This window comes from Callionymus lyra, chromosome 16 (assembly GCF_982586985.1).
Source record: "Callionymus lyra chromosome 16, fCalLyr1.hap1.1, whole genome shotgun sequence".
NCBI classification, from domain to species: Eukaryota; Metazoa; Chordata; class Actinopteri; order Syngnathiformes; family Callionymidae; genus Callionymus; species Callionymus lyra.
This window is the reverse complement of record NC_141833.1, coordinates 18,223,790-18,237,168: the sequence shown is the minus strand read 5'-3', so window position 1 is coordinate 18,237,168 and position 13,379 is coordinate 18,223,790. Positions and strand designations below refer to the sequence as shown.

The window sequence follows — 13,379 nt, the reverse complement described above, 5'->3', positions numbered from 1 at the left end:
GGGGGTTGAAGTGAAGGATTGCAAACCGATGAAGTCGTTTGTATGGAGAGGACGTCTGAACGCCGGGGGTCCACGGTTGTGTCTTTCACTGGCGTCGCGAAGATGCGTTTGATTTAATCACCCTCTCGAGAGACTCGTTAATGAACGAGACATTTACATGTTAATGACAGACGTTAATCTAAACTCACCTGTGTAGCATGCTAACGCTACACTAGCAAAAACATGTGACTACATTTCTTCTTCTACGTGATATACCTTTTTTTTTAATCATTTTTGCTCACTCGCTCTTCACTTTTTCATTCACGTTTCGTTCAACAAGTCTGTTGCCTTCAGGTGCTTGTCTGTTTTGAGGGAAATTCCGATGCTGACAACTCAACTAATTAGTCCCGACTGAACACGGTAAACGTAGCGCGTCCGAAGACGTTGGCGCCAAAACTAATGAGACAGAAATCGACCGCGCGAGGCTGGAGTCGACTCTTGAACGCGGGCGAGACTCGGATACACCAGGAATTCAATTGATAGTTTCTGGAAAAAAACAAAAAACACTCGGTTTCTACTCGCACACATGTCGATCTAAGGGTTGGGATGATCTTCGGAGTTCTTCTTTTTTAGAGACGTACACAAAAATATTTGTTCATTTTAATGTAGCGACTGGAGCTCAGTTGTCTTCGTCCAAAAAGACACTTAAAAACATCCAAATACTGCTCGTCTGTAACGTCTGTCTTGTATTGAACCTCGACATGAGAAAATGTTCTGATTTTTTACATTTTTTAATCCTAAAAGTCTATATTTTTAAGCTTGTTTGTAGCAGAAGGTGTCAGTCTCTCAGTTTTAAGCCTTTCCTCATTGAAACACAAACGCAAGTGTCAGTTTACATGATGATTAAGCAGCGTCCGCTAAAAACAAGATTAAAATATCGACTTGTTTAAGATTTTCGCAACAATTCCTTCTCGACGAGGCTTCAATACAAGATGGACGTTACAGACGAGCAGTATTTGGATGTTTTTAAGTGACTTTTTTGGATGAAGACGAAGGCGAAGACAATTGAGCTCCAGTCGCTACATTAAAATGAACAAACATTTTTGTCTATAACTCTAAAAAAAACAGATTAAAATGAAAAAAAATCCCAACTACAGTGGTTTTTTTTTAAATTGACTCGGAATAAACCTAATAAGAACTCAAAAAATCAACATCCGACGGACCATGTGAACGCAAGTAATTGTTTCCGACATGAATAAAATGTTGTTTTTTGAAGGCTAAAAAAAAAGGTATAAATCGACCTATTTTTACCACGAAAACAGCTCTGAAAACAGGAAATATAATCCTAATATAGACGTAATAAACTACATCATCAGAATCTTTTCTGAGGCTCAACGATGTTTGAAAGTAACTCTTCATAAATGATTCATTGAATTGGAAAACCAGGAAGTAGAAATATAGATATAAAATAGGAAGATAAAAACCTTTATGGGTAAACTAGAAGACTTTACAAAAGTGAAAGTTCTAAACTTGGTTCACTTAACATTTGACATTTGAAGTAACGTAGAAAACCAGGTCGTAAAGAGTCACAGGTGTTTTAAAGTTGACTTTGATTGAATTGAAAAACCAAGAGTTAAATATATTATTTGATGACAACAAGTCTTGGATTAAACAAGGGGGAAAAAAGAAGTGATAAAATGTCTTTGTATCCCGAGATGACAAGAGTGACAAGTGGAACAATACCGAAATATAATTGTATAATTAAAAAGATGATATTCCATGTTAATCTTTGGATCCTTTTCTTTGTTAGTTGTCTTTCATCTTAGATTTAGATTGTGTCATCTTGTTCTTTCTTTTTATTACACTTTTTTCTTGTTTTATGAATCTGTTGCCATGAGCTGGAAAAACAATTTCTCGAAGGCGACCTCCAGAGGGATCAATAAAGTTTATTTATCCATTTATTTTAATAAGCAAAAACATTGTCTTAAGAAACAAGAAAATCATTGACACGACCAAGTCTGACATGATGTCTGGAATAACCTCGGAATCGAACCTAAAACACAAGATCATCAAAATCTTTCATTCAACGATGTTTTAAATTCACTCATAAATGATTGAAAAACATTAAGAATGAACAAAGCAAACAAACACAGACACTAATTGAGTCTGTAAACGAGGAACTAGTAAATGTTGTTGAAGTCTTGTCAGTCAACCGAACCCGTAAATCCACAGTAACGTTCAGAGATGTTCTCGCGAAGTATACGCGGCGGCGGCGGCGGCGACTCAGAGGAAGCGACCGCGGGAGCGTGATTGATTGAAGAAAGCTTTTAGGGATTAGAACCTCTCCGAGTAATTGAATTAAGCATCGACGGGCCGCGGTAAGTTTTAATCGCAGATGAGAAAAGATGTCGACCACTTTCGACCCGCCACATTACTTAACGCCAGGTCGTACATCACGCCGCGTAAAAAGAAAAAAAAAAACGCTCATTTTCCGCGGTTAGAGGCTGAGATATGGCGCCGGATTTATCCTCGCGGGACTCACGGGCCGAGCAATTAGTCTCGGCTGAATATTCTCCGTCGCCTTCAGATCATCAGAAAGTTGTTGACACTGCGCGCCGGCCCATAAACCTCCGCCCTCCCCCGAAACCGCCGCCGCCGCCGCCGCCACCGGGGGGATGAGGAACGACGGGAGGATCTGGACCCGATCAATACGAACACGAGGCAATTAGTGTAGCGGCTCATATTTCCTCCAGGTGTAAAACCACCGGCGTCAAGTCTCGGCGGCGCCGTCGGTTAATGAGCCGCCGCCGCCGCCGCCGCCGCCGCCGCCGCCGCCGCCGCCGCCGCCGCCGCCGGGAACCTTCGTCGAAGAGACTTTAGGAATTAATCAACGCTCCCGAATCAGTCTCGGTCGCCGCTCGCTCTTCCCAACGTTCCCAACGTCGTTCTGGATGCAAATTAACTTCCTCAATTTTTTTTATACTTTATACCAACTTTTCTTCATCTTTCTAAAAGTGTTCAATCTGAATATTTTCTCATTTTAATTAGCAGTTGATGTTTTCATGACCTCGACATGTATTTTATATTCTTAACGTTTTTGTAAGTAAGTAAGTAATATTTATTTATAGAGCGCTTTTCCAGACCAGGGTCACAAAGCGCTTTAACAAACAAAACAATATTCAATAAAGTATATACACTTTAAAGATCAAGATAATACTGAGAACAACACAGGTGTTCCAGAAAATCAAGGAAAAGCCTGAACAAATAGAAACGTCTTAAGGTGTTTCTTAAAGGAGTCAGTAGATCCATCAAGCGCAAAGAGAGAGGAAGATCGTTCCAAAGTTTAGATTCTGATCCACAGACCTCAGACCCCGAGCTGGGGTATAAGGCTGGATCAGATCAGTGATGTAAGGAGGACCCTGACAATGTATAGCTCTGAAAGTAAGAACCAGAATCGTCAAGTTCTTCCGGTGTGTAATCAACATTCTTGTGACTTTTTTCATGGTCATTACTTAACTATATTTATATCAACAGACCAGTTTTTCAACATTTTACATGTGTATATCTATATAGATCTATATCCATACATTTATACTGATGATAAGGTCCCAGGGTTGAGTCAGTACTTGGGTGACTTAGGTCAGTCTGTCAAACTGAGCCTGAGAAACCTGGGTGTTGTATTTGATAAAGACATGTCTCTTGTTCAACACTGCAGAAAACTGACCAGAAACTGTTTCCTTCAACTGAGAAAAATCAGTTAACTTCGGAAAATGTTGTCACAACATGATCTGGAGCTTGTAATCCATACGTTTGTCTTCTCGTCTGGACTATTGTAACAGTTTGTTTTCATGTCTTAACAAGAAGGATCTGTCTCGCCTGTATTTGATACAAAAATCTGCAGCGAGAATTCTGACCTGCTCTAGTAGAAGAACTCACATTTCTCTGATTCTTAAAACTCTTCACTGGCTGACAGTTTCTTAAAGAATCAATTTAAAAATTCAGGTTCTTACTTTCAGATCTATTCATATCTAATTATTAGTAACTATACTAATTATTATTATATATATATATATATATATATATATATATATAATAATAAAAATTAATATATATATATATATATATATATATATATATATATATATATATATATATTTTTTTTTTTTATTTATAGCGTTTCATCCTTTCCCGATTACTTTTTTAAAAAGTTTTCATTTTGCAGCGGTCAATTTGTATTTCTATTCTTCTTTTTTTTTCTCTTGTTTTTATAAAAACAATATCATCATTTTCCTACTAAATTGGTGAACATTTTAAATGTTATAATGACATTTCTTCAGCATTCTGTTTTTTAATTTAGTTTTTTTTTTTTTACATTTCCCTTTGTTTGTTTTTTTAATTATTTCAATTTTGTGGTTCAATTTTATGCTGCAATTTTTTAATTTTTTTACTTTCCTTTTTAATTAAATGTACACAAAGTAACAATAAAAATAAAATATATAAACTAACAAGGTCGGAATACGTTAAATATTGCAACTTAAAAACAAATAATAATTGGGAATTTCCAAATGTTCTATTGGGATGTACAATTTAAATGATCTAATGAAAAAGTAAAGAATTTCATCGTTTAAAGGCTATTTATCATCTTCAAAGTTGATATTTAAAATATATTTTTATTTCAAATGACATTAGTTGTTTTAAAGAACATTCTGCCGCGTCACCTCAACTCTGTCCTCCAGCTCATTAACGGAGACCATGACCCGATCTCCATCTGGCCGAGCAGCTCGTCCTCCTAGGAACCTAAGAAAGAAAATTGTCCGGTGACCTTGGGTCCAAAGATAAACTCTGACTCACGCCATCTGCCGCCCGACTCGTGGTGACCATGGGATCAGGTCTGTGAGCTGGACCGGCGTCCCCTGGTCGTGGCCTCCTGGTCGTGGCCTCCTGGTCGTGGCCTCCTGGTCTCCAGCGGCGACTCATTATCTCGGCGGTCGCAGGAAGATCTGATCAGGATGTTGTTCAAACACGCTCACAGCTCCTCAGTTATTAGTCCATTCATCAGCCGCGACAGTCGTCTCAGGAAACACTCGGTACCTGAATCATCTCCGCGGGGGGTTGATGGACTTTTTCTCGCTGCTTCCCCCGAAGATGGATTTAACATCTTCACCAATGTTTGTCAAGCGTCGACTCCTCCGGGTTTATCCTCCGACAACGTTTGTCTTCTTCATCGACTTCAACATTTCTGTGCTGAGCTTTCTTTCGACTACATTTGTTTACATCTTTTCCATCTATAGACTTGAATCTATTCCTCTCTATTTATATCTATATACAAATACATCTATAGTTACATCTATATCTTCTTTATCTATACCTTATACATATGCATATCTAAATATATATAGAGATCTATACACATCTACTTCTCTGAGTATTTATATCTATATACAAATACATCTATAGTTACATCTATATCTTATTTATCTATACCTTATACATATGCATATCTAAATATATATAGAGATCTATACACATCTACTTCTCTGAGTATTTATATATATATACAAATACATCTATAGTTACATCTTTATCTTGCCGATCTATACCTATCTACATTAATACATATGTAGCTACATATATATAGATCTATACACATCTACATCCCTTGGTATTTATATATATATACATCTATATCTATACTTCTTTATCTTTACCTATATATACATCTACATCTGTACTTCTTTATCTATACCTATATATACATCTACATCTGTACTTCTTTATCTATACCTATATACATCTATATCTATACTTCTTTATCTTTACCTATATACATCTATATCTATACTTCTTTATCTATACCTATATATACGTCCTCATCTATACTTCTTTATCTATACCTATATACATCTATATCTATATACATCTACATTTCTGTATCTATACCTAAACAAATACATCTACACTTCTATATCTATACTTATATACATCTACATCTATACTTATATATCTATATACATCTACATCTATACTTCTTTATCTTTACCTATATACATCTATATCTATACTTCTTTATCTATACCCATGTATACGTCCTCATCTACACTTCTATATCTATACTTATATACATCTACATCTATACTTATATATCTACAGTATATACATCTACATTTCTATATCTATACCTATATACATCTATATCTATATACATCTACATCTATATTTCTATATCTATATACATCTACATCTATATTTCTATATCTATACCTCTTTATCTATATGTCCTAATCTATACTTTGATATCTATACCTTTATACATCAACATCTATACTTTTATATCTATATACATCTACATCTACACTTCTATACCTATATACATCTACATCTATACTTCTATATCTATATACATCTATAGCTATACTTTTATATACAAATATTTTAGATACAAATATACAAATCTATATCTGCACTTATATACATAATTAATAAGTTGTGAAAAAAGTTTGTATCAGACCAGCATGACTCTTTCACTCGAGTCACTTGAGTCACTGATCGGTTCCCCGTCATTGAGTCCAAGAGCCGGTGAAGAGTTAGTAATATTTATTCTTTACTCCAAACAAGTAAAAGAAGGACAGAAGGATCCGCTGGTGAAGAACATTCACGATATCTTCATGACACGATGAAACCATGAATCACAGTCACACTCGTCTGTGACCATCAAGTGATATTTTCCCGCCAACAACCACGTTAGCATGTTAGCTTAGCAAAGCAAGTAGTACATTCCACAGATGTGATCGGGACGGAGGAACACAAGGACACTTCACCTGGACGTGGAAAAGTGCTTCACAGGAAATAATCTCAGAAATAAACAACAAAAACAACAACAAAAAAGCACTTGATAGCAAACATGGCAAGAGTCGGGAACGAACACGACCGAACTTTACACGCAAGGAAAAAGCAAAAAAAAAAAAGTCCCGAGGGTTTCATGAGGAGGACGACATTCCAGGCGCGTTACGATTATCTGGCGGACGGGCTGCAGGGGGCGTGAGAGAGCTGCCACGTGACGTCACGATCACAAGCTGAGGAAAGAGACGAACATGCAGGAGGTTTTTCTAGCGGCTCCACGTCTGTTCCGGGAAGAAACTCTACCTTAATTCACTTTATTCATATAAACATTAAAACCTTTATATTTTGTTTTCAGATTTTAAACTAGTAACTTCTTTTATTTACTTTTAATATTTTTAATTTACTTTTCTAAAGATAAGAAATTACATTTTACTGTTGATGTTTTTCCTCAATTTTTATTTTGGATTGTTTTTTTCTCCAGTTTAATTTTTTTCAAATATTTTTCTAATCCTCTAATTCACTTTTAACCTTGTTTTTTTGTGGAAATTTTCGAAATGTTTCAGTTATTAAAGTTTTAAAGTCTCTTTATCATCTCATTTATTTAAAGAGTTTTATCTTTTCAATATGTATTTTTTACCTAATAATTTGCTTGCCTAAATTGTTTTAACTTTTCTACATTTGAAATCTAACTTTCTTTGGAAATTTTTGACTTAAAAAAACAAAAGGTTTTATGTTTTCATTTGGCTTTTTTTATTATTTCTAGTTGTGACTTTCTGTGAAGTTTAGTTTAGAAAAAAATATTATTCTCTAAACTTTTTTTCTTCGCTTTTCAACATAAAAATAAAATATCCCAATTTTTCTCAAATTTATGGATAATTTTTTTATCATCTCATTTCTTTTTAAATGTTTTTCCATTCTCAGTTTTTACTTCCAGTTGTGTCTTTCCATGTAGTAAACTTAATTCTTCATGTACTTGGATATTCTTTACTTAATTTTCACTTTTAATATTAAAATTTTCTCTTTGAAATTTTTTGAATATCCTTCTTATCACTGTAACAATTATTTTTTCTTTACTTTGTATAGTTTTTTATCATTTATTTTAAAATGTTTTTTTCTTTTCAATATAAATTCGTTTTTCTTTACTTATACTTTAAGTTTTATTCCCTCACATATTCCTAACCTTTAAAATTCCACTTTTTAACTTTACATTTCGTTTTTATCTCAAATTTTTATGTTCTTCGGAGAAACAAAAACTTTGTCAATTATTTACAAAAATCTTCTTCAATTTGGAGAATAAAAGTAAAATACGTAAAGTTCAGTGCTGTGTCTCCAGGGGGCAGTAGGGAGCTCGTCCCAGGGAACAGACGTTGCCGGGGGTCGGAGGTCAGAGGTCAGGGGTCGGGGGTCGGGATCGATACAAAGAGGCACGAGGACGAGAACACGAGCGACACCATCGCGTCGTAACAGGCACCAAAATGACGGCAGAACGACTGGAAGCGACGTCACCGCGGAGGTGAACCACGGGGTCGACACCTTGACCCGGGGTCGACACTTTGACCCGGGGTCAAAATTGCACATTCCTCTGTTTGCCGGCGGACGCTAGCGCACAAAAAACTACATCTTTAGACGCCACCAGGGCGGCGACACAGAGCGACAGGTTTGCTACATGACCAGGTTTAAGTTTGACATCATGTTTCCATCAGTCTCTGACTCACTGACTGTATTATCTCGAGTATTATCTCGAGTATTATCTCGAGTATTATCTCAACATGTTAGCGTCTCGTTTTCAACCTCGTGTTACAATAAACAGTCGCACTCGTTGACTTCAGACATTTCCAGGAAGATTTTTAACTTTGACTTGATTTTAAGTTTAACTTTCACTCAGTATTTCAATATTGATTCAGTATCTCGATATAACGACTAAATATTTCTTTATTTTTGTCATTTAAACTTGTATTTCAAATTATAATTGTAATATACAAGTTGGAAGTTTAAATTAAATCCAACTTTGTCCCGATATTTCAATACATGGAATCTCGTTTTACTGACTTAATATCTCGATACTTTTTTTCCTAATATTTCAACTCAAGTATCTTTGTTGTATGTGATTATTTCAAAGTTTATCATAAGTTTTTGCATCCAGTTTCGCTTAATTGTATCTTTATATCTTATCATTGACCGAGTATTTCATCAAGTACACGCAGTATTTCGAGTGAGTTTCTCATTATTTAGATGAAGTGTGTAACTTTGTATTAAATTATATTTGTGTGTCAATATAAGACTTGGCATCTCATTATTTGAACAAACATGAATCAGTGTTTGATTTTTTTGTATGTTTTGTTCCCATTAATTATTCATATTTTGACTCGTTTGTATCATGAAATAGTATCTCGGTAGTAATACTTCATATGACTATTTTAACTTATTGTCTTTGTTTTGATTTCACATCAATATCTCATTATCAAGCATTTCATGATATCAACACAACATTTCAAATTTGTATCGCTTTTTTTTCTTCAATTGTGTGTGTAACTTTGTACCCAAATATATCAGAAGTACTACTGTATAGTAATATATGATCAGCATTTGCCCAAACATTGATTCAAACATTTTACTTACATCAAACGATTGATATTTTAATTTAATTTAAATATATTTGTGTGTTGTTACTTACACAAGTGTTTAACTTTGTGTGTTGTTATTTACACAAGTGTTTAACTTTGTGTGTTGTTACTTACACAAGTGTTTAACTTTGTGTGTTGTTACTTACACAAGTGTTTAACTTTGTGTGTTGTTACTTACACAAGTGTTTAACTTTGTGCGATGTTACTTACACAAGTGTTTAACTTTGTGCGATGTTACTTACACACGTGTTTAACTTTGTGCGATGTTACTTACACACGTGTTTAACTTTGTGCGATGTTATTTACACAAGTGTTTAACTTTGTGCGATGTTATTTACACAAGTGTTTAACTTTGTGCGATGTTATTTACACAAGTGTTTAACTTTGTGTGTTGTTATTTACACAAGTGTATCATAATAGTGAGAGTTCAACGATCGTAAATCAAGATTTTAACTTGACTTCAAGTTTTTGACAAATATTTGAATCAACTTGTGTACAATTAACATGCAAATATCATAATAATTTTAACTGTGTTTTTTCATTTTTGTGTTGCTGTTAAAATTTCCATCCACTAGATGGCAGCAGTCATTAAGTCTTCCGCATTTTAAGGTACAATGAAATCCCGGTGTTGACTGAGGACGAGAGGATACAGTCGACTCCAGCAGCTTTTAAAGCTGATGTTTGGACATATTTTGGTTTCAAAATAAATGAAAGTAGTTACGACTTCGTCAAGAGTCATGTGGTCTGTAAATACTGCAACACCAGAGTCAAGTACTCGACAATACTACACATATATCCGTGTTACTACAGTATCGCTATATATTGTATCATTGCACCTGTATCGTAACACGTATCTCGAATCAAGGGATTCTTGCTACACACCTGTACCTTCCAGGCGCGGAGACGACGTGTCTTCATATGTATTCGATTGTGTTCAAGTGTGTAAACATCTGATTGTCGTCATCTCGACAAAGACGCGTTTGCAAACATCTGCTTCGGTCCAGATGTTGAAGCTCGTCCCAGCAGGTGGAGAGAGAGAGAGAGTGACGGCGCTCCGTCGGTCCGACTGACGCTCAAGGATCAGACGAGCCGACCTGGCCTCGGACGCTCACTACAACGTGACCCGTCTGCACGCCGACCCACTTCACGGTCGGCGCCTCCGGACGTCTTTTTTTTCCTTCAAAAATCAAGTGGTTCTTTGAAGCTTCGCTCGCTGGACTCACAGAGCAGCGGATCGATGGAGCCGTGAAGGACCGGCCCGGTACTGCCGGGTCAATTACACTCCAGAACAGAAGATGCGTTCAAGTCGAGTGGGGAAAAAAAAACAAGAAAAAAAGAATCTTCAACCAGCAGCGATTAATGATATGTTCAAGGTCACAGGTGTCTCTCCGGAAAGGACGGTGGTGGTGGTGGTGGTGGTGGTGTCGGGGGGGTTCCGGCCCGGGGTCACGACGGCGGGTTGAAGAACTTGATGGGGTGAGTCTTGGCCCACTTGCTGAAGACGGACTTCTCCGTGATGAAGCGGTGCCCTCCATAGGGGGCGCTCTCGTGGAGGAGGTACTCGGCGCACTCGTCCCGGCTGCCGGCCTCGTAGTAGTGGTACGGAACCTTCCTGTGGGCCTCGGACCTGAGGGGAGGAAACGTGAGTTTTTACTGACATCTCGCTCTATAATAGAATTATTATTAGTTCTTTAGCTGTTGAGCAAGTTTTTTATGTTGGTTTGAGTTGAAAACTATCACGTTAAACATTAAAAAATGAGATAAAATGTTGTTGTTCATGTAAACAAGTCGACTAAACATCATGTTGTTTACATGAAAAACAACATTTTATCTCATTTTTTCATGTCGTATGGAAGAATATTAGTGTCATCACGATATTAAATGGTTGAATTGACTTTTTTACATTTTAAAACAAGGAATTTTTGGTTGAAATTTTGCATTGAATCTTTTTTTTTTTCGAATTTTTATTGAAATGTTAAATTTTGTATTTATAATCCACAGAGAGATTAATATTCAAAATAAATGTTATAAATAAAAAAAATAAAGCCTTTTAAATGTAATATAAAAATAGGTGGTATTATATATATTTTTTATAAATTATATATATTCTTAAATAATCTAATTCGACAATTTTATATTGAAAGGTTGAATTTGTTTTTTATTTAATAATTGAATTAAATAATTGATTTATTGAAAGTGAATTTGTAATATTCCACAACATTTAAAAAAAAAAAATCAAAAATTGGGCTTATTTTCAAAATGAATAGCATTTTATTTTTACACATAGAGTTTGATATTCTAATTCCAATAACTCATAAATAAATGTATAAATTAAACATTTTAAAACGAGTAGCTTTTTAAATTCAATATAAAAAATGGTGGTTTAATGAACTACTGAAGTACTTGATCGAACTCTCGGCCAATCACGCGACTTGCAGACGATCACGTGACAATGTAGAAACACTATATCAAATTTAAAAGGGTACGAATTAGAAAAATATTGAATTTATAATGTTTACTATTTAATTATCGGCAACTATATTTGTAAAACAAATAATACATTTTTGAAATCTATTCAAAAATGTTTTATTTAATTATTTAAAAAACGAATGAAATTCAACCCGTTAATAAAAAAAGAATTACATGGTTTATGTCAGTGGTTAATAAAACAACATTTCAATAGAAGAATTTAAAGTTTCCACGTTTGAAATCTTTAATTCGATGATGATGATGATGAAGATTAAGATTAAGATTAAGATGATGAAGATGAAGATGAGGAAGATGATGATGATGATGATGATGATGATGATGAAGAATATCATGATGAAGATGATGATAATGATGAAGATGATGATAATGATGATGAAGATGATGATGATGAAGATGATGATGATGATGATGTTGAAGATGATGATGATGAAGATGGTGAAGATGAAGATGATGAAGAGGATGATGAAGAAGATGATGAAGATGATGAAGATGGTGAAGATGAAGATGGTGAAGATGAAGCTGATGATGATGATGATGATGATGAAGATGGTGAAGATGATGATGATGATGAAGATGATGATGGTGAAGATATTGAAGATGATGAAGATGGTGAAGATGAAGAGGATGATGAAGAAGATGATGAAGATGAAGATGGTCAAGATGAAGATGATGATGATGAAGATGATGATGATGAAGATGATGAAGATGATGATGATGATGAAGATGAGGATGAAGATGGTCAAGATGAAGATGATGATGATGAAGATGGTGAAGATGATGATGATGAAGATGATGATGATGAAGATGATGATGATGATGAAGATGAGGATGAAGAAGGATGAGATGAAGATGATGATGATGATGAAGAATGAGATGAAGATGAAGATGATGATGATGATGAAGAAGAATGAGATGATGATGATAATGATAATGATAATGATGATGATGATGATGAAGATGATGATGATGATGATGATGATGAAGATGAAGATGAAGATGATGATGATGAAGATGATGATGATGATGAAGATGATGAAGATGATGATGATGATGAAGATGAGGATGAAGATGGTCAAGATGAAGATGATGATGATGAAGATGGTGAAGATGATGATGATGAAGATGATGATGATGAAGATGATGATGATGATGAAGATGAGGATGAAGAAGGATGAGATGAAGATGATGATGATGATGAAGAATGAGATGAAGATGAAGATGATGATGAAGAAGAATGAGATGATGATGATAATGATAATGATAATGATGATGATGATGATGATGAAGATGATGATGATGATGAAGATGAAGATGAAGATGATGATGATGATGATGACAATGATGATGATGATGATGATGTCACTCATTTATTTCCAGTGACGTCATCGTCTTCCTCGCGATGAGTCGTGTTTTAAACCTCGTTGCTTCTCGACATCAACACGACTC

General features: G+C 35.2%; 1 protein-coding gene across 1 annotated transcript in view; it reads right to left on the bottom strand.

The window, feature by feature from the left end:
• Window positions 1–6,558: 6,558 nt before the first annotated feature.
• The window catches only part of st6galnac3 (ST6 (alpha-N-acetyl-neuraminyl-2,3-beta-galactosyl-1,3)-N-acetylgalactosaminide alpha-2,6-sialyltransferase 3), a 56,697-nt gene continuing 49,876 nt past the window's right edge, over window positions 6,559–13,379 (bottom strand). Inside the window, exon 5 of the mRNA XM_087810918.1 lies at window positions 6,559–11,070. Coding sequence (XP_087667044.1) covers window positions 10,890–11,070 — 181 coding nt within the window. The 3' untranslated portion in view covers window positions 6,559–10,889. The remainder of the gene's footprint in view (window positions 11,071–13,379) is intronic.